At 38.2% G+C, this 22,361-nt stretch overlaps 1 protein-coding gene and 1 long non-coding RNA gene across 9 annotated transcripts in view; one reads left to right on the top strand and one right to left on the bottom strand.

The window, feature by feature from the left end:
• Positions 1–22,361, bottom strand: part of GRIK1 (glutamate ionotropic receptor kainate type subunit 1) — a 481,020-nt gene that overhangs the window by 19,054 nt on the left and 439,605 nt on the right. For 5 of the 8 annotated variants that reach the window (XM_055567715.1, XM_055567717.1, XM_055567716.1 and 2 more), the window contains 2 exons: positions 9,563–9,788; positions 2,004–2,254 (listed from right to left, as the gene is read on the bottom strand). In XM_055567715.1, coding sequence (XP_055423690.1) covers positions 2,004–2,254; positions 9,563–9,788 — 477 coding nt within the window. Of the gene's footprint in view, positions 1–546; positions 697–2,003; positions 2,255–9,562; positions 9,789–22,361 lie in introns of those variants that run through there. The other 3 variants (XM_055567718.1, XM_055567720.1, XM_055567721.1) reach the window with 1 other exon arrangement.
• On the top strand, positions 13,160–21,007 carry LOC129643343 (uncharacterized). Its single transcript, XR_008710244.1, has 3 exons — positions 13,160–13,284; positions 20,051–20,290; positions 20,905–21,007. It is a non-coding gene; the product is annotated as an uncharacterized LOC129643343 (long non-coding RNA).

The following is a 22,361-nucleotide window of genomic DNA, read 5'->3' as shown; positions in this document are numbered from 1 at the left end:
GTTAATGATACATTTCAAATAGTAGACTCAATTTGAATTAAAAATTAACATTGTTAAGGAGTTATGAAAAGATGAGGCTTTAGATAGTTGGAAAGTGTGGCTTTACAGAGCATATGGTACAGGGAGAAAGAAAGGGGAGAAAAGTTTCACAAAGATGAAAAGACTGCCACAAAATAACAATTTGTTTTCATGCTTTGCACTGCTGAATGGCTGAACCTACTTTTGTACGAGGAAAAAGTTGTTTAATCTTAATACATGAAAATACAACTAAGATAACCATTCTCTCAATGGTATAGCAAATTGCTGTAAATGCACATATTTTGGAGTCTGTATACATCTAACATACCTCTGTTTCAACATCAAATGCACATGTGTTTTTAGTGCATTGAATTCAATGTTAAGAGTACGTGAGTTTTGCTATCTTAAAACAAGGGTGGGGGTTATGGCTATTTATGTTTAGTAGACACAGATATCATCAACAACACTAATTAGCAGAAACAGTTTCTACTGAGGTACACCTTCTTTCTTTTTTTTTTTTTTAAATGATTACACAGTGTGAATTGAGGACTGTGTCCGAATCCCTTTCTCCTCTCGAATTAATTTGCCACATTCTAAATCCGTAGATAAAGTGGTTCCAGAAGTGGAGTTGGTTGGATGGGTTTGCTTACACTGCAGTCCATAAAAGAAACAAAAAGCCTTGCATGCAAAAGAAATGAGAAAAATATAGAAAAATGAATAAATCAGAAGCAAAAAAATGAGTGTTTAAATGAAAATTTAAATCAAATGACAATTATGAGAAGCACATTAAAGCATAACATATACAAGCTTTTATTTTTCAAATTAGTTGCATAAAACAAGACACCTCAAGAGCAAATTGAAAGTTAAAACAAAGCAGATCAGTCCATTCTCCTTTTTAGTTACGGACAGTTTTCTCTAACAAGGTCTAGGAAAGTGGTACTTAATGTTCTCACAATTGCCTTGTAATTTTGGGAAGATTTTCATGATGAAACTAGGTTATAATCAATCATCCCCATCTTTGGAGATGTTTCCACTTAAAGAGAGTGGGACTCATATGAGATTATTAATCAGAACTGGGTACAGTATTTGGAAGGCCCAGAGCAAAATGGAAATGTAGAGCCCTGTGTTCTAAAGTCGTTAAGGCTTTTAAGACATTGATAGTTGAGCCTTAAATCAGCACTGTCATTAATAGTGCCTAGTTTCAAAATTCTAACTATTTTTAAATTCATTGGGTACCAGATGCTCTACAATGGGCATGAGCTTTGTGTTTAGTTTATTCTCACAGGTTTCTGAAGAAATTATCTTTAATCACCATCCTCTAATTCAGAATAGAGTAAACTCTTGGTGTGATTTTTTATCAAAGCTAAAAGTAACAGGCAAAAGGGTTGACTGTTGAAATCAACCATAATCCGAATTTGGAAAAATAAAAATTTTCATATTTTATTGTCATCCTGTATTGTTCGTCATTTTCTGTGAACTATGCTTTTACAAAACACACTTTGATAGAGGTAACGTTCAGTTTCAAAATATTTGCATTTATATCTTTATATAGACTGCTTTGCATTAGTACATGTGCTCAGTACTGAAACTAAGGAGATGCTAACATTTCTCTCAAAGATTTTTTTAAATAACTTTTCTAATTTTGGATTTATTTCTTCCTTGCTCTATCTAGGGTTTCTATCTTAAGAGCAAACAACTGTTGAGGAAATTAACCGAGTTTGAAATTTTTGCACTGTCATTTCCAACAGTGCTAATTGGATTTAGTGTATAAGGTGCTTCCTTCTTCTCATTAATAAATGATGGGCCTACAGTGCCAGCAGCACCTGGCAGGGATTCAAGAGCTCTTTGCTCTAATTCAAAAATGGCTCTTCTTGGCATCTAATTCAATAGACTATTACAAAAAGGGCAAGCATCCTTAATACCCCTAAACTTAAGACAGATAACACAAACCCCAAACTAACTCGTCTTAGAAAGAGATGACTCACCTGTTCAATATCGTTGTTCTTTCGGGATTTGTATATAAATTCTCCAATGGCTACAAATACAGAAAGGACCAGTCCAGCAGCCAGAACAATGAAGATGCCCCCAATATTTTCTACTCCCAGAGCACTGGCCTCTTTGTTGTCCTCTTCTGGACAGCCATTTCCCCGCCACCATTTTTCTTTCATCATATGCAATTTCCCCTCTTCTTGTAATTGAAGAATAGCAATAGTAATTTTATCCCGGTAAGGAGAGCCTGTAAGTGAGGACATTTGGATATTGGTTACCAAAAGGTTGAAGAAGATGCAAAGAAGGGTTATTGTCTTAGAGGTTACTTACAGGTAACTTACAGGTGTCTTAGAGTTAACTACTCACAGCTATTGGAAAAACCCCAGTCTACAAATTGGCCAACAAGGGGCATGGAAGCTCAATCCTATATTTTGAAGGATCTAAATAATTGGAAAGGACAAACCTGACATGCTGAGATGAGCTATTACTCAGATTGTTCCTTTTAAATAAGGAACAGCTGAGCTGGGAATTCCATGACATCCTGCTGTTTCTGGTGAGTTTCCTATGAATCTTTATCCACATTAGAGAATTTTATCATTTCAATTCCATTTTTTTTCTAGGCTTTTGGATGTCTAATATTGTGACAGCCTGACTAGATGATCACCTGTGCCATTTCTTCTTCCTATGGGAGTAGCTAGACATTTCCTAGTCTCCTTTACAATGCCTTGTGGTGACTGACCAATTTCTAGCCACTGGGAGCTAAAGGGCTGTATGACTATTCCCAGTTCTGTCTTATGAATCCTCCCAACATGATCCTCTATTCTCTCCCTCTCTTTCCTCAAATACTCAGCAAGGAGGAAACAATTTTAAGACACTAGGGATAGTGGAACCACTGGTTAGAAAGGGCTTGGGTCCCAGGATGACTGAACGAATCAAAATCCCTCTCAGTCTGCTATGGGATGATAACACAGTTAAGAAATAAGTATTTATTGCCTTGGCCACTACAGACTTGCAGAGTAATTAGTTCATACTGACTAATACACTTATTAAGATACTATTAAAAGTAGGTTTTGAATAATTCAAAGGTCTCACAAAATACAGCTAGATTTAGAAAGTTTACAAGTACTTTATTGATACTATTTATACTCTATCTTCTAGCAATGCTATTGGACTTTTAATTCTGTTAAGAGTAGAGAGCATCAGCATCATTTGCTGCAGCTACAGCTTGCCCAATACTGGATCCCTATGTTAATCAGAGCAAAGGAAGAGATAAAAAAAGAGTGTAAAATTTCTTTATTAAATTTATCCTTGGGTGCTAAGAGTTTTTGTAGGCTTTTTATTCTACTCAGTAAGAAAGTAGTACACTCTAGGTCTTTCTGTAAACTTTAGCATTCTTCTTGGTGGAAAAAGAAAAATGAAAAAAAAAAAAAAAAAAGAAAATGTGGCCTCTTAGAACCAGAAGAGAGCTTCAGTCAATTCAGTTCAGTCGCTCCGTCGTATCTGACTCTTGGCAGCCCCATGGACTGCAGCACACCAGGCCTCCCTGTCTATCACCAACACCTGGAACTTGCTCAAACTCATTGTCCATCGACTTGGTGATGCCATTCAACCATGTCATCCTCTGTCATCCCCTTCTCCTACCCTTCTCCTCCTGCCTTCAGTCTTTCCCAGCATCAGGGTCTTTTCCAATGAGTCAGTTCTTCACATCAGATGACCAAAGTATTGGAGCTTCAGCTTCAGCATCAGTCCTTCCAATGAATATTCAGGACTGATTTCCTTTAAGATTGAGTGGTTAGATCTCCTTTCAGTCCAAGGGTCTCTCAAGAGTTGTCTCTGACACCACAGTTCAAAAGCATCAATTCTTTAGCACTCAGCTTTCTTCATGGTCCAATTCTCACATTTGTACATAACTACTAGAAAAACCATAGTTTTGACTAGATGAACCTTTGTTGGCAAAGTAATGTCTCTGCTTTTTAATATGCTGTCTAGGTTGGTCATAGCTTTTCTTCCAAGGAGCAAGCATCTTAATTTCATGGCTGCAGTCACTATCTGCACTGATTTTAGAGCCCAAGAAAATAAAGTCTCTGTTTCCATTGTTTACCCAACTATTCACCATGAAATGATGGGACTAGTTGCCATGATCATAGTTTCCTGAATGTTGAGTTTTAAGTCAGCTTTTTCACTCTCCTGCTTCACCTTCATCAAGAGGCTCTTCAGTTCCTCTTCACTTTCTGTCATAAGGGTGGTGTCATCTGCATATCTGAGGTTATTGATATTTCTCCTGGAAATCTTGATTCCTGCTTGTGCTTCATCCAGCCTGGCATTTCGCATGATATACTCTGCATGTAAGTTCAATGAGTAGGGTGACAATATACAGCCTTGACATACTCCTTTCCCAATTTTGAACCAGTCTGTTGTTCCATAACCGGTTCTAACTATTGCTTCTTGACCTGCATACAGGTTTCTCAGGAGGCAGGTAAGTTGGTCTGGTATTCCCGTCTCAGAATTTTCCACAGTTTGTTGTGATCCACACAGTCAAAGGCTTTGGCATAGTCAGTAAAGCAGAAGTAGATGTTTTTCTGGAACTCTCTTGTTTTATCTATGATTCAACAGATGTTGGCAATTTGATCTCTGGTTCCTCTACCTTTTCTAAATCCAGCTTGAACAATGGGAAGTTCTTAGTTCACATACTGTTGAAGCCTGCCTTGGAGAATTTTGAGCATTACTTGGCTAGTGTGTGAGATGAGTGCAATTGTGTGGTAGTTTGAACATTCTTTGGCATTGCCTTTCTTTGGGATTGGAAGAAGAGATCTTAGGATCCATATTATCCAATCCACTTATTTTTAGAACTGAAGAAAATTAGGATGTGAAAATATGGGTGAAAATAATAGCTACTGGCAGAGTCAAGAACTTCACTCAATTCTCCTGACTCTTTCTTAGTGTTGTATTCATTCACGCTTCTCCCTCCAGCACCCCCACCCCACGTTATCTACTCCTCTCTCACATGTATCTTATGTTTTAAGGCATGGTTAAAAAAGCAGAAGATTAATATTGTGGCATTTATCATTTTTTCCCATACCTCCCAAGACTTCCTAAAGTCATTGTCAGTACCTCAAAATCAAGTTTAAAAGAAGGTCAAAATGTAGAGAAGGAGAAAAACTATATGATATCCTTTATATATATAATCTAAAAAGTAATGATATAATTGAACTGACTTACAAACAGAAAGAGACTCACAGGCTTAGAGAACGAACTTATGATTGCCAAGGGGGAAGGGTGGTGGGAAGCAGTAGTTAGGGAATTTAGGATGGTCGTGTACACACTGCTGTATTTAAAATGGACAACCAAAAGGACCTACTGTATAGCACAGGGAACTCTGCTCAATGTTATGTAGCAGTCTGCATGGGAGAGAAGTTTGGGGGAGGATGGATGCATATATATGGATGGCTGAGTCCCTTCACTGTTCACCTGAAGATATCACAAATTGTTAATCAGCTATACCCCAATACAAAAGTAAAAGTTTTAAGCCAATGTTAAAAAAAGATCAAAATGTTTTGGAGTTAGACTGTGGCTTGTTAGTTGTTGCTGCTGCTGCTAAGTTGCTTCAGTCATGTCCGACTCTGTGCGACCACATAGACGGCAGCCCACTAGGCTCCCCCATCCCTGGGATACTCCAGGCAAGAACATTGGAGTGGGTTGCCATTTCCTTCTCCAATGCATGAAAGTGAAAAGTGAAAGTGAAGTCGCTCAGTTGCTTAGCGACCCCATGGACTGCAGCCCACCAGGCTCCTCCGCCCATGGGATTTTCCAGGCAAGAATACTGGAGTGGGTTGCCATTGCCTTCTCTGGGCTTGTCAGTTAAGAGTGTGGATTTCTGGTGAGAAAATGACTCACAAAATCCAAATTAAGATATTGGCTGCTTGTTTAAACACCTCCAGAATGATGGCTAGTGTCAAAATTAGCACATTTAACATACTCATAGTATGTGAGCAATTAAGTGAATCATGAGAGCTTTACTTGAATGTACAGAAAGGTGCTTTGAAGAATGTGAGAATGATCCTAGGGTAACAATTGCAGCAGTAATCATGGCAGCATACACAGTGGGCACTCAGTAAATACTGACTGATGCTCTCCTTCTGCCTTCAGGCTGCATGGTACCTAAAACAACTCAGACAGATGAGATCGGATCTCTGTTTAAAGTTGGTCTCCAAGGACGGTCATTTCCAGCTTCCTAGTAACCTATTTTAGCCTTAACTGCTCTCATTCTTTTCAAGTTTTATTTTAAATACCTCAGGAGGAACGTTTCCAGAGCCCTGTCCTGAGAGCCTGTAAGAAAGTTTTCAATTTTGTGTCATGACTGAGCTGATTTTGCCCATCGTTGACTGTGAGAAGGAACTTGGAGCCTTGAGGGAGCCAGCCAGGGCAAGATCAGAAGTATGTGGGAATTTTTTATATTTGAATATATTTTAGCTTCAGTTGTTGTTGCTTACATGGACTGAGTGACATTGGAAGTGATTTATGACAAGTCACTTGAAAAAAATATATATGTACACACATGAATCTTCCTGAATAGCAAACTGATCTTTCTTAAAGAGTCAATTCATCATAGAAGAACATCTCACAAATTTATCCAACAGCTGTATTCCCAATGGATACATTCTCTCTGAGGTCTGCCATCTGTTCCAATTATTCCCTCACTGTTTTTGTTTTAAAAGCATGACAGGTTTATAACCACTATGAAAAATTCCTGGTGTGTATTTATTTTTTCATGTAGGGAGGGGGAAAGACTCTTCCATTTTGGAATCTGTATGTCAGACACTGCATGATGTTGGCAAAAGTTAGACTAAATTGGAACATTTAAATCTCTTTATATCATATTATATAAAATACAGTGATAATTATCACAGGATCAGCCTCCTTCACATGGAGGCATGGTCATTTTCAAAATGCTACATTGGATTCCCTGGTGGTCAGTGGGTAAGGATCCACCTACCCATGCAGGGGACATGGGTTTGATCCCTGTGTGCTCAGTCCTGTCCAACTCTTTGTGACCCCATGGAATGTAGCCTGCCAGGCTCCATTGTTCATGGAATTCTCCAGGCAAGAATACTGAAGTGGGTAAGCCGTTCCCTCCTTTGGGATCTTCCTGACCCAGGGATCGAACACAGGTCTCCTGCAGTGATGGAATATAATATATATATTATATATATAATAACATCTAGCTTCTTCTACCCCATTATCTAAAATGAGGTGACAAGGCTTAGTTAGAGAGATGAGATATTGCTTTTCAAATCAAAAAGAAGCATAATATCCTTTTAGTTAATGTCTGACTATCCCACTGAGTCCCCTGAAGAGCACAGTTTAAGGAGAGGTAACCACTTGGGAAAAAGTGTTCACTTCACTTGAATATTGGCATTTTCATCAGGAAAAGTTATTATAAATAAAGGGGCAATAAGGTAGTCACATGTTCCCTATCCCAATCATTCTGCTGATTTATTTAAAGGACATACATAACAACAATAATAATATAGTTAATGTCTTTACTGCATGTATTTCTAGCACCAGATGTATTGCATGGAATCAAACTGGTTATGTATTGACAGTAAAAGGTGAAGAGAGTTGACTTTTATCTGGTTAATCAAGTTAGTATAGATCAAAAATTGAATACAGGCTACTTAATCTTTTTGAAAAAATAAATTTGCTGCCAATTTAAAGCATTGCCTAAATGCTTTAAAGTTCACCTAAATGCAGGAAAGTTCATCTAAAATCTGTTTGTTTGTGTCCTTTTCATGAGAAATAGAAGATTTAACAATGTTGTGCCTGAATTCCCACAACCAACTGACCTGAAAGGCAGCTGACCCCTTTATGAGTCATGTAGTCTCTACTTCTTCATGGTTGCTACCGTTCCCTATTGCTTCTTCACACAAAGCTTTATTCAATTATGTCTGCTTGATCTCTGTAAGCACCTGAGTTTCTGATCCCTGTATAGTGTTGAGGGAACCACATAATCCTTTTCGAAAGAGAAAAATAATAATCAACCTTGGGTCTTTAATTATCTGATGTAACTGTAACTTATGATTTCTTATTGGACTAACCCAGTGGTCTAAGATGGCCTCCAATTCCTCCTCTTTGGAATGCTTATCAGAAAATTGCTGCTGACTCATGTGAGCAGAACAGATTTCCACCATACCAGAATCTTACACAATACAGTTTCTGTAGTGAGGGAAATGGAGTTTTCTATAGGGAAGTCATTGGCCCTTGAATACAGAATATAGTTCTAGATCTCAGACATGCAAGAAGACCTAGCTGTGTGGGTCTGTATGCCTACAAGGTAATAATAACCTTAGACTGTGAAGTGGTACAAAATCAAGGGCAAGACTATTTGGCAAATAGATGGGGAAAAAGTGGAAACAGTGACAGATTTTATTTTCTTGGGCTCCAAAATCACTGTGGATGGTGACTGCAGCCAGAAAATTTAAAAGACATTTGCTTCTTGGAACGAAAGCTATGACAAACCTAGAGAGCATCTTGAAAACAGCGATATCGCTTTGCCAACAAAAGTCCACATAGTCAGAGCTATGGTTTTTCCAGTAGTAATCTATGAATGTGAGAGTTGGACCATGAAGAAGGCTGAGCACTGAAGAAATGATGCTTTTGAACTGTGGTGCTGGCAAAGACTCTTGAGAGTCCCTTGGACAGCAAGGAGATTCAACCAGTCAGTCCTAAAGGAAATCAACCCTGAATATTCATTGGAAGGACTGATGCTGAAGCTGAAGCTTCAGTACTCTGGTTATCTAATATGAAGAACTGATTCACCGGAAAAGATCTGAATGCTGGGAAAGATTGAGGGCAGAAGGAGAAGCGGGCAACAGAGGATGAAATGGTTGGATGGTCTCACTGACTCAATGGACATGAGTTTGAGCAAACTCTGGGAGACAGTGAAAGACAGGGAAGCCTGGCATGCTCCGGTCCATGGGGTGGCAAAGAGTTGGACACAACTTAGCGACTGAACAACAAGGACTGTTTGGAGATTTTAGATAGTTATTAATGATTGAATCTGGCATATTGTCTGATCAAATTATAATTTAATCTTTGACTTTTTCCTTTTGATAGATACAGTTTTGTTTTCTACTTACATGGAACACTAGCTCTTTAATTTTGTCATCTATATGCTTAGTTAATTTTGCGGTGTTCTAGTAAAATTTACTATAGAAAGAACTATATAGGCATGTATTGGAGAACATAATGTGATGAGTGTTAATTTGGAAGATATTGCTAAACAATATTTGGGGTAAAATAATAAAATCTATTACCTCAAACATATATGCAGTAGCAGAACTTGAAAGAAATAATGAGTTGAAAGTTTATTAGATTGAAGATCTTAGACTCTTTAATTCGAACGTGTCTATGATCTGTATGGGCATTTCCCTTTTAATTAGTACATGGAAGGCACTGTAGACTTTCTCAGAATGTGGGATAGATATGTCTGAGTCCATTCCCTTCTATACTTTGTAATTAACGTTCGCCATCTTGGATACTGCCTTGCCTTTCTTACCAATAGGCGTTCCCACTCCATAACCTTTGGAGTCAATGAGGCCCCCGATCTGGGTGAGGTTGCAGTTTCTCTGCGTCACATACTCGATGCTGGTGGACTCCATCAGCAGGGCATAGTCAGTGGTGAGCACTCGATGGATCCCCTCATCACTGTTTTTGACCAGGGCAGTCTGCTGCCTGCTACTCATGAAAGCCCACATCTTCTCATAGGTGGATATCTTCGATTTCTGCAGGGAAACAAACACACCCGCCAGCAGAGAGTGCTGAGAAAATAGGCCCTGAAGCTATTCAAAAGCCCAGGGATGCAAACTGTGTAGGGAGGATTCTTTCGCTTTAGGTAGGAAACGAATATTGATGATCCTGGGACTTTAGTTTGGTAGTTGTCAAGGAAAAACCCTTGGGGGTGCTGAGGCAGCTATGGAGGAAAAAAGAGATCCTGCCCCATTGATCTAAGACATTGCCTTTTGCTGATTTCAGAATGGAAGAGACAACAGTGGTATCAATGACAGCATTTGCCCAGTGAACTCTGGCCACTTAAGAAGACGACCTCAAGGCCCCACGGGCCAAGGGGTGACTAGATCACCCCAAGACTCTATTCATTAATTCCATTGCCTTCCACTACTTAACTTCAGTAGGCATTGTTTTACTGTTCTGGTATGTAAATTTTAACATTCCTTTGCAGGGACAGCCTTGGGATACATCCCAGAGTTTCTCTGCTTTATTTATGAAAGAACTGCTGATTACCCTTATCTTCTCTAGAAAAATTAGAGCAAATGCTCTTTCAGACTGAAATTCAGATCAGAAAACTCTTCTTATTGTCTTCTTATATGCCTTTTTTGTATATACTTAGTTTTAAATTCCAATTGTGTTTTAGATAATGAGGACTAAATTTTCATTTGAAAGTGTTGCATGATTTTGTTTACATTTTGTTTTGTAATTTCCATATTGTTTCAATTTTTTTTTCTGTATTTGTCTTCATTTGCATCAGCACTTCCCTCTATTAATTTGAAAGATGAAAGACACTAGGGGAATTACTGATAATTTCGAGCTATCTCTAGCTCACACATTGTATATGGCACACACACACACACACACACACACACTCACACACACATACACACACACACACACACACACACACACACAGAGCTTCTTTGGTAGGCACAGGGCTTATCATCTTACCATCTCAGGAGTGTAAGATGATTTAAAACATGATTTGTGGTCGTAAGCAATGAATGAAATACCTGTGAATTCAACACTAGCGTGGTTACTCATGTTCAAGTGTTCCTGGGGGCTCACTCAATTCCTAAATCTATTTAAGACCTGGGTTAATGCTGTCAGCTTTATGAGTTGAGGGAGGCCAGATGGCTTTATTTTGGGTTGTTAAGCATTTGAAGAGCCCCTTGAGAAAAGTCTCATGAGACAAATAGCAATTCAATAAACAGTACCTTCTAGATACTGGTGTGTTATGGAAACCATTTTGTCATGATCAGGCCTGTGTGAATTATTCCTCACTCTCAGAGATATCTGAAAGTTGGGGTTCAAGTCACCATGAAAAAGTGTTTTTTTGAGGTTGGGGTCAATGCCTAATTTGTTGGGTAATTTTAGCCTAGAAGAGTCTGATAATGCAAAATTTATAATAAAGAGCTACTTGTGCAAGTGCAAAGAGGTCAGTCTGTCTTTTGGCAGTGAATATACTGCTGGGAAAATTATTCCTCCATCACGAAACTTCCTTAAGGGAAATTTTTTTTTTTAGAATTATGAAATTTTTAAGTTGTCAAGAGACTTTAGAAACTGGTCTATTCACACCAGCCCTCTGGGTCGTCCCAGTGCGAGGAGCACATGTATACCTGTGGCGGATTCGTTTTGATGTTTGGCAAAACTAATACAGTGTTTGAGGTTTAAAAACAAAATAAAATTAAAAAAAAAAAAAAGAAAAAAAAGAAACTGGTCTATTCAAACTCCTGTTTTCATAGAGGAGGAAATTTTGGTACAGAAGGTTTGGAGACTTCATGAAAGTCACAAAACTGGTTAATATGTACCATAGATAATACTGGACCTCAGTGTTAGATTAGTCACTCAGTTATGTCCAATTCCTTGGTCTTGTGGACTATAGACCACCAGGCTCCTCTGTCCATGGGATTCTCCAGGCAAGAATACTGGAGTGTGTTGCCATTCCTTTCACCAGGGGATCTTCCCGACCCAGGGACCGAACCTGAGTCTCTGCATTGCAAGCGGATTCTTTACCATCTGAGCCACCAGAGAAGCCCCAGAGTTCAATCCCCTGCAATCTAATCAATTAATTAATGACCTTCAGCTATTAATATAATTAATGACCAATAAGCATGGTCTTTCCATGCTTATTTTGGGTAGGTGAATGTCAATCTTGCTAAATTCTTCTGAGAATGATTTTCACCTTATGATCTACCTGTGACACTATAGCATATATTCATGAACTCGAATTATGCCCGGAGGTTATTTGTGATTTGGTATCATGTTAATGCAAACTAGGAGTTAGCCCCATATAAAAAATCCATGAAACATCCATTTTTCCATTATATTTAAATTTTATTAAAGATAAATACTGTAAATAGGTGGAAAATTGGATTTTTTTGTGTGTGGTCTATGGAAGCTAGAGGGCTTTCCAGGTGGAGCTAAGTGGTAAAGAACCTTCCTAACAATGCAGGAGACATAAGAGACTTAGATTTGATCCCTAGGTCAAGAATATCCCCTGGAGAAGGGCATGGCAACCCACTCCAATATTCTTGCCTGGAGAATCCCATGGAAAGAGGAGCCTGAAGGGCTACAGTCCATAGAGTTGCAGAGTCAGACATGACTGAAGCGACTTAGCTTGCATGCATGGAAGCTGAGGACAAAACAAAGTAAATGATCAGTTCATTCATGAGAAATAGACCACCTGGGGAGGAGTCCTTCTTGGAATTTATGTACTGAAGGACGTGGAAAAACATGAGAAGATTCAACTGAAAACCTATACACTTGTTATTGATCCCAATCAAGTGTGGTTCTCAAATCATCTGCAGTGAAGGACTGTCTATGCTTTCCTTCCAGGGCAGACCTATCTGGGGTCCTACTGTGTTATGGTAGGTAGGGATTCATATCACTCATACCAGGTGTGGCTCACCAGATTAAATTTTGACAGACTTCAAAGCGGTCTATATTCAAGAAGTATCCATTAATCGAGCTACAGCCCTTCTAAACTCTTATTCTCATTTTATTTTTTAATCTTATTGCAGGTTGGTAACACAATGTTCCCTGAATCAACACGTGTCATATCACACTTTGATTAGCACGACTCTGTAGAGCTGATGGGACTTCCCTGGTGGCTCAGTGGTAAAGAATCCACCTGCCAATGCAGGAGACATGAGTTGGATCCCTAGGTTGGGAAGATGCCCTGGAGAAGGAAGTGGCAATCCACTCCAGTATTCTTGCCTAGGAAATCCCATAGGCAGAGGAGTCTAAAGGGCTATACTCCATGGGGTCACAAAGAGTTGAACACAACCTACTGATGGAACAATAACAACAAATATAGCTGAAGGTCATTAATTAATTCAGGGTCATGAATCATGATCCTTAAGGTCATGGTCATATTTACATCTTCCTTTTTGGAGTAGAAGGTTGATCTTGGCTTGAGTTCCCTGAGGTGCTAGAAGGGAAATTTAGCTGGCATGGAGTGTGACTCAATGAGGGCATAAATTTTCCTCGGTAAGAAAATGGTCACTTGGTGGAGGACTTGGTCAAGTAGAAGGCATATAGGGAACATTCTAAATTTCTCTGGTCCCCTCCTGCTATTTTGCTCCAGCCTAATAGTGGAAAATATAATCGGTCAGAGAATAGCACCCTTCTGGTTTCATTTAAAGTTTTCTTTCCTCATTTAGAAAGTTGTGGGAGGGCCTTCTAGTCTACATTTGAAAAACTGGGGAGCTTAGATAGAAAGACCCTGAATGTGGCTAAGAAATAACCTTTTTAGCAGTTAAAACTATCTGCAGATGGCTTGAGCACCTTAGGATATCGTGCATTTTCTACCACTGGGAACTTACAAGAAGAATTTCGCTGTTGGACAAGTTGCACTTAAGGATCCTTCAACTCCTAGGTTCTACTCTTCAGAACAGCCTTTTCACATTACTCATGCAGGTCCTGACTTCAACAACAGTGAAGTGACACCCAGGTGTCATGTTGATTAAAGAGCCAACACACAGTGAAGGTCTTTTCCCCCTTATTTTTGAATTCCATCCTCTGTTATACTATGTTTTGCAATATTTATTTTCTGTTTGCTCAGAAAGTACTATTTTAAGAGCAATTAAATTAAGTTTATTTTTTAATAGATAATTTTTAAGACACAAATCTTAATAATTCTTAAAAATAAAAGCATGCTTTATGGAACATTGCCATAAATATTAAAAGACCAAGCAAAATGTTCGAATAACAGTTTGGATGTTTCTGCACTTCTAAATCTTCTACAGTCTCAGCCTGCTAAATTGCTCTAAATAATATATGTTTAAAAAGAAGAAATAGTGATTGCATTTTATTTCATTGAATATGTCAAAGGTTAATTAGAAGATTTGTAAAGTACTCTGAGCTTATCAAAAATCACTAAAACTGAAAAGTTCTCATTTATTAAATCTGAAATTCTTTAGTTTTTTTTTTCTTTTAATCTTACAGGGGTACCAAGGTTTAAATACATTTATTTTGTCTAGTTAAACCTGATTATATGGCTATTCTGATGCTGATGAAAGGTTGTTGGCAAAGAATAAGTGTTTTTTTCATCTAAAATTTTTTATAAGGGAGTATAACTATATCACCAGTTGATGACTATTTATTTATCTTTTTTCTCTCATAATTCTTGCAAGTTAAACTCTCAATGGGAAATGATTTACAATTGGTCTCTGTACACTTAAAAACTGCTTATTGAAAATAGTAATAATAACCAGCACATGCAGTGTTTACCGTGTGCCCAAAATGATTCAAGCACTTTGCATTATTAATCCATTTAATCGTCACAGTGTTCATATGAGAAATATACCATTACTATTTCTCCTTTACAGATGAGGAAACAGAATGCCACATAAAGAAACGAGAAACTAGGACCCGGCCCTAGCAATCTGGCTCTAGGGTATGTGTTCTTAACTAATAGGGAATCAACTATTTGTTTTAACACACAGACCATCAAAATTATGACTTGGCTGACATTTTAACACCATTAACACATTTTCTAAAAAAATAATTGCAGTAAAAAGCTGTGGCATCTTTCTATTATAACTAGCGCTGTTGCAATTCTTGTAGCCATCACACAATTCATGGAAACAATTTACATGAATTTAGACAGCTTATATTTGTTTAGACAAAAAAAAAAAATTAGTGTTTTGGGAACTGCAACAGTTGTAACCTAAAAAGAAATGTAGGTATTCTTTATATTTTTTCTTTTAACAGCATTTTTTATTTCATATAGTTTCATTGGTTTCAGTTGCAGGGTTTTTACTATAACAGGTAAAATATGTGTGAATTGTAATACAATCCTAGGTCTATAAAACGCACATACTGATAGTATCAGTATGTGCGTTTTATAGACCTAGCCCTCTAATATTTTATTTTTACTGAAATACACATTATCACATTATTTCTTCAACCAGGTTATAGGACTTCTACAGTAAAGATGTGTAATCCCATTATTCAGTAGAATGAATAACTGCAATTCTACTTCAGGCTAACATATATAAAGATTTTATATATATATATATATATACACACATACACCTATTTATACACTTATTTTTACATATATCCATGATCCCACACAAAAACACTAAGGATAGATTATTGATATTTGATTTTTGTTATCTTGTAAACAAATGGTCTTATAAATATGGTAAATACATACTTATAGAACAAATAAAATACCAAAGACAATTACATTTCAAAATGTCATCTCCAACTTACTTTTATTTTAGATAGACATTGATTTAAAAAAAAAAAAGGGACTTCCCTGGTGGTACAGTGGATAAGAATCCACTCCCCAATGCGGGGGACACAGGTTCGATCTCTAGTCCAAGAGAATTCCGCATGCTGTAGAGCAACTAAGCCTATGCAGCACAACTACTGAGCCTGTGCTCTGGAGCCAGTGCTCTGCAACAAGAGAAGCCACTTGCACCGTTGCAGAAGCAATGAGAAGCCCATGCACCACAGGTGGGGAGTAGTCTCCGCTCACTGCAACTAGAGGAAACCCGCGCAGCAACAAAGACCCAGTGCAACGGCAAATAAATAATAAAATAAAATTAAAAAAATTAAAAAACCTTAAAAATCACAGACACAGAAATTAGCCACGCAGGCATCCAAACTTGTAAAACAGGTATATCAGAGGTGAACAGTTGCCTTAAAAGTGATCATTTCCCTTAACACACGATTGAAGCGAAGTGATAATTTCTCAGTCATCTCCACCTCTTTGGGACCCCATGGACTGTAGTCTACTAGGCTCCTTTTTCCATGGAATTCTCCAGGCAAGAATACTGGAGTGGGCAACCTTTCCCTTCTCCAGGGGACCTTCCGGACCCAGGGATTGAACTTTGGTCTCTCACATTGCAGGCAGATTCTTTACCATCTGAGCCACTAGGGAAGTTTAACACATGATTAGATATATTATTTCATTAAATAGTAAGTTATCCTGGATTTTTAAAAATATGATTTAATTTACAAAAGTAATTTTGAAGAAAGCATTCTCAGATGAAAGCATTTATACTATAGTGAGGGGCCTCTATCTTTCAAATGTATTAATATATAATATGATCATTCCAGTTGATTATGCTTTTACCTTGAATTGACAGAAAGTTACGACATTTGCAGAATCTCCTAGGTTTTTAAAAATTCATGTGTTCCCTTTAACAATTTCCCTCAGTGGGATTTAAACACCTTTGCTAAAACATTTTTCATGTTTTTCTCCTGTCCAGAATTAAAGATTGGTCCCTTACAGGCAATGTATCAGGCACTGAAACAGGTTAACTTTTAAATTGACCTCATGGATTTCTCCCTAAGCAATACATTTTTAAACTATAGGTACTTGGCAGTTTGAACACTGATGGCAGGATTGGCTGGATCTTTCAAACAAGAGATAATAGCTCCTATGTGAAGAGTTCCTTCCTCTGCAGACAAGTTTGTGAAATGTCTTTCATTTTGTGCTTCGTTACATGACTATTTCCGTCTGAAACCTGTCTGCCCATAATGCCTCATTGCTTCAGAGGCACTGGTGCAGTAACTTTCTTGAAATATCTTTTGAGTTAATGAAAGCACCTAGCCACTCTCTGGAAGGAGATTATAAAGGTTAGAGACTCCCTTATTCCCACAGCAGGTCCAAAGTCCCCAGACCATTAAAGCCAGCAATGACAAACCTGTTACGATTTTTTAAAAATCTATTTTATTCAAGTCATTTTCGACTGAACCATGATCTAATCTACGTAATCCTCTGACTTGGGTCTGAGATGATTTTTACAAGGCTAGCTTCAACTGAGAGTCATTTTTTACATGAGTATTTTCTATTCTGGGTTCACAAGGACTTTTCCTATGTTCACACCATTTCTTGTCTGCTTAAGACATGCTACTTAATCACATGCTGTATTGTATTTAACAGGTCTGTGTCCCTCTTGTCTCTTTATTGCTATTCAGGTCTTTAAGCCTTGAGCAAAATTTTATATCCTCCCTTTCCTATCTCTTACAGTGCCAACTTCAAGTACTGGTCAAAGTGGAGATCCTGGAAAAATATCTAAATTGAACTGAATTGAGTTGAACTGCCTCATTCTTCTTCTCAGCTGAATTCTAAGGGCAGCCTCACCATCTGCTGCTTATCTACCATCTGGAAGTGGTTCTTCTGCAAATGCCTGTATGTGCTCAGCAAAGCTTCCAAGGACTAAGTTTGTCGTCTGACTTGGCCTCTGAAAGTCTTCGAGATTTGGGCACTGGCACTCTCTGGAATTTTTCTGTCCAGTACCAGAAGCCACACTGCCTAGGGATCGCTGATGGTTAGGAATCTGAGCAAAGACCAAACTAGAGAGTTTTTTTTTTAATTCAGAAAGTTGAAAAAGTAGGACTAATAGCTAGGAATAAGGATTGGATGCTAATGGTGATGATGTTGTAAGTGATAATTATAATAATCTTTAGCATTTTTTATTTTTTTATTTAACAGTTTTCATGTTTATAATTTGCCAATTAGTATTACAAGCACACTACCTCTATTAAGTTATGTATTTCTTAAAATAACATTTCAAGGTACAGAGGATTTAATAACTTACCAAGGTCTACATAGCTAATGGGGCTTCCCCAGTGACTCAGCAGTAAAGAATCTGCCTGCAATGCAGGAGACGCAGGTTCTATTCCTGGGTCAGGAAGATTCCCTAGAGGAGTGCATGGCAACCCATTCTAGTACTCTTGTCTGGAGAATCCCATGGTCAGAGGAGCCTGGTGGGCTACAATCCATAGGGTCACAAAGATTTGGACATGACTGAAGCAACTGGGCACGTATGCACGCATACAGCTAGTAAGCAGTAATATCAGAATTTGAACCCAGGCTATCTGGCTGTAGAACAAAGCTTTCCTCTGAGTTTTAATTTTATACTAGCTATATCTCCTGAAAAGACTGGCTGGGATCCCTAATCTGAACAATGAACCCAAATCAGTATTCTTGGATGATAGTTTGCAAGAGGCACTGAGAAAAACCCTTGTTTTAGGCCTTAAATGATTCTTCAACTTTTAACATGAGAATCATTTCTTCATCTAGGAGAAAGATATGAGTTGCTAAACTGTCACTGTGAGACCAAAGTTTGGGCTATTCCATTTGTCCAAAGGTAATTAATGGAATTAATAATTACAAGGAGAGAAAGTAGTTTTTCACATGTCCTACTTTTTACGAGACATGGAGAAGATTTGTACCTTAGTGCTCTAACATAAAAGGAGAAGTTGTATTTGGGTGCCACTGCTCTCAACATTGTGTATAAGAGAGGAAATGGCCTTAGGAAATCTTGTCTCAAGTTATGTCCATAGATCTTGAACTGACCACTCTTTGTACCTCCTAAGATGCTGGGTTGGCCTCAGACAGTGGGGAAGGCAGGAAAGTCTATCATTCAGGATTTTGAAACAATTGAAAGGACCAAGCAATTCAACAATATAATTAATATCATATTAATTATTTTGAGAAATATATATTATTTTGAGAAATATATATTATATATTATATTGAGAATTATACTGAGAAACCAATATAATTAATATCATATTATCAATTAGTATTCTCTCTCGAGTAGAAAATAACAAAAGAATTTGTTTAAAAAGTTTTCTTATATGTAGTCTCTTAAAGTTCTGAATTATTAACATATTGATTTATAAAAAGATTCCATTTAAAAATTGATAGATAGCCCGACAAGGACAAATAAAAGGACTCCTTATACTTGGAGAATCTCCTAAAAATCTTCAGCAGTCCCTGGACAGTTGATAAAACACTCTGCCTTTCTTTAACTTTGACCTGGTAATTGGTCTCATGGTGACTGACACCCTGTCATCAAATAGGCATTATATCATCCACAGTGCTAAGGTCTTTAAGACTCAGGTGCAGATGACCCTGAGGAAGTATAATATTTAATAAGCATCATTAACTAAATGCCCTTGGCCACAAAACTTAAAATTGTTCTTTATTTTAATAGGCATTAGCATATAGGTATCTTGAGGTGTCCATCTATAACACTTTGTGAATATACATGTATTTGAATTTATGATTTAACCCCAGTTCTTTGTGTAAATACAGTCTCTGGTGATCACTGTGATTGTTCCACATACAAATGGCTCTGTGAAGGAAAACTATTTTGGCTTCCCTGGTCTTAGACAAGTCATACCATGACCCAGCACGTGATTAATAAATGTCAATTTATTCCCTCAGCCTTGTCTGAATTCAGATGATGAATAGTGAAACCTCATCTGAGCTATTTTAAAAAAAATAGCCTTTTTTCACATTGAAAATCAAATATCCCAAATCTGAAATATAAGGCCAGGTTGTCTACAAAAATAGCAGTCTAGATTTAAAAAAAAAAGTAAATGACTTTGGATGGAAATTTTAGTGAGCAACTTCTGGTCACACTTTTCAAGCAGTGTGTGTGTGTGTGTGTGTGTGTGTGTGGTATGTGTGTGTGCTCAGTCGTGTCCTACTCATTGCAACCCCATGAACTGTAGTCTCCCAGGCTCCTCTGTCCAGGGGATTTCCCAGGCTAGAATACTGGAGTGGTTGCCATTTCCTTCTCCAGGGGATCTTCCTGACCCAGGGATCAAACCTGCATCTCCTGAATTGGCAGGCAGATTCTTCACTACCAGTGCTGCCTGGGAAGCCCTTTTCCAGCAGAACCTCTACTAAAAGCATCTCCTGCTTGTGTCCCAGAGACCAAATGTGAAGGATCAGTGCACTTTGATTATGGATTTTAGTAATTTCCATCATCCTTTTCAGGTTTCGACTGCCTATTCTTCAGCTGTGAAACAACTTCGAATCATCTTGAAAGCAGAGAGTCGGCTTCACCATTTGGATGTGCTGAAGGGATATTTTGGGGATATTGAGGGGACAAAAGCACATCATGTGATGAAAAAATGCTTCTTAGAAATTTCCTTGTGACTGAGTATGAATGGAACCCACGTGAGCAAGGGTCATTACATCCCCAACAGTAGATCAGAATGTGCTAAGCTAGACCAGGTAAAGGAAGCTTTCCTTATTGATTCCACAACCTAAGAGAGGATACTGTTTTTGATTAAGAGAGAAAGGGAAGGAGGGACACCGTAGTGGCACAGCAGAGGTGATGCATTAATGCAGAGCCAGGTCAGAACTGAGTCCTTGTGACTTTAACTGCTGTCACTCAGTGACAGGGTGGAACTACACCGAGAGCTAAAAGGCTGGCATGTTTCCTTCCCTTGCAGAATAATCCAGCTTAAAATCCCCGAGTGTGGATCCCTCTGAAGCTTTCTGACAGCTTGCCTCCCTCAAGGGGAAAACTAAATCGGATTTAGTCCTTGTTCTCTTTTTGCAAATAAATTTCTTCTTGATAAATAGGGTTGCTGGGCTACGAGATAACTTGTAAATCGAAGAACATAGAACGGCTTCTCTTCCTCTGTGGATCTCTCTGTATCCTTCCTGCTATGGTCTGAATGTTTCCCCCCCAAATCCATATGTTGAAATCCTGACCCTCCAAGGTGATGGCATAAGGAGGTGAGGTGTTGGGGAGGTGTTTAAATCATGAGGTTGGAGCCATTAATGGGATTAGTGCTCTTATAAAAGAAGCTCCTAAAAGACCTTTGCCCCTTTTACCACAGGAGTACACAGCATGAAATCTGCAACCTGGAAGAGAGCCCTCATTCAACCATGCTGGCCCCCAATCTTGACTTTCAGCCCCCAGAATTGTGAGAAATAAATGTCTGTTGTTTATAAACTTCCCAGTCTGATGTTCTGTTATAGCAGCCTGCACAAATACACTTCTTCACCTCCCTCCCTTCTTTTTCTTTTTTCTTTCTCTGATAGAATTCATCTCTCTTAGATTTCATCAGTGCATTTGCTCATTTATTAAAAACATATTTTCTGAGTGTCTACTATCTTTTACTAGGAATCTACTATGTTCCAGGTACTGTTTTAGGTTCTGAGGATATAAATGACAAACAAAAGCGACCAATTGTCTATCCTCAAGATGCTTGTCTTCTAGAACTCTCTGAAGTTTGACTGAACTCTGGCTCTCCCATCAATAAATTTTATAAATTTATAAATGGAGCTATGCCTAATTTCATCCCAATCCTAAAGAAAGGCAATGCCAAAGAATGTTCAAACTACCACACAGTTGCATTCATCTCACACGCTAGCAAAGTAATGCTCAAAATTCTCCAAGCTAGGCTTCAACAGTATGTGAACAGTGAACTTCCAGATGTTCAAGCTGTATTTAGAAAAGTCAGAGGAACCAGCGATCAAATTGCCAACATCTGTTGTATCATCAAAAAAAGCAGGAGAGTTCCAGAGAAACATCTACTTCTACATTATTGATTACGCCAAAGCCTTTTACTGTGTGGATCACAACAAAATGTGGAAAATTCTTAAAGAGATGGGAATACCAGACCACCTGACCTGCCTCTTGAGAAATCTGTATGCAGGTCAAGAAGCAATAGTTAGAAATGGATATGGAACAACAGTCTGGTTCCAAATTGGGAAAGGTGTACATCAAGGCTGTACACTGTCACCCTTCTTATTTAACTTATATGTAGAATATACCATGCAAAATGCTGGGCTGGATGAAGCACAAGGTGGAATCAAGAGTGCCAGGAGAAATATCAACAACCTCAGGTGAGAAGATGACATCACTCTTATGGCAGAAAGTGAAGAGGAACTAAAGAACCTCTTGATGAAAGTGAAAGAGGAGAGTGAAAAAGTTGGCTTAAAACTCAACATTCAGAAAACTAAGATCATGGCATCTGGTTCCATCATCACTTCATGGCAAATGGATGGGGAAACAATGAAAATAGTGAGAGACTTTATTTTGGGGGAGTCCAAAATCACTGCAGATGGTGATTGCAGCCATGAAATTAAGACTCTTGCTCCTTGGAAGCAAAGCTGTGACCAACCTAGACAGCATATTAAAAAGCAGAGACATTACTTTGCCAACAAAGGCCCGTATAGTCAAACTACAGTTTTTCCAGTAGTCATGTATGGATGTGAGAGTTGGACTATAAGGAAAGCTGAGTGCAGAAGAATTGATGTTTTTGAACTGTGGTGTTGGAGAAGACCCTTG

This window comes from Bubalus kerabau, chromosome 2 (genome assembly GCF_029407905.1).
Source record: "Bubalus kerabau isolate K-KA32 ecotype Philippines breed swamp buffalo chromosome 2, PCC_UOA_SB_1v2, whole genome shotgun sequence".
NCBI classification, from domain to species: Eukaryota; Metazoa; Chordata; class Mammalia; order Artiodactyla; family Bovidae; genus Bubalus; species Bubalus kerabau.
Note: the sequence above shows the minus strand (reverse complement) of the source record. Positions and strands in the feature narration are given on the sequence as shown.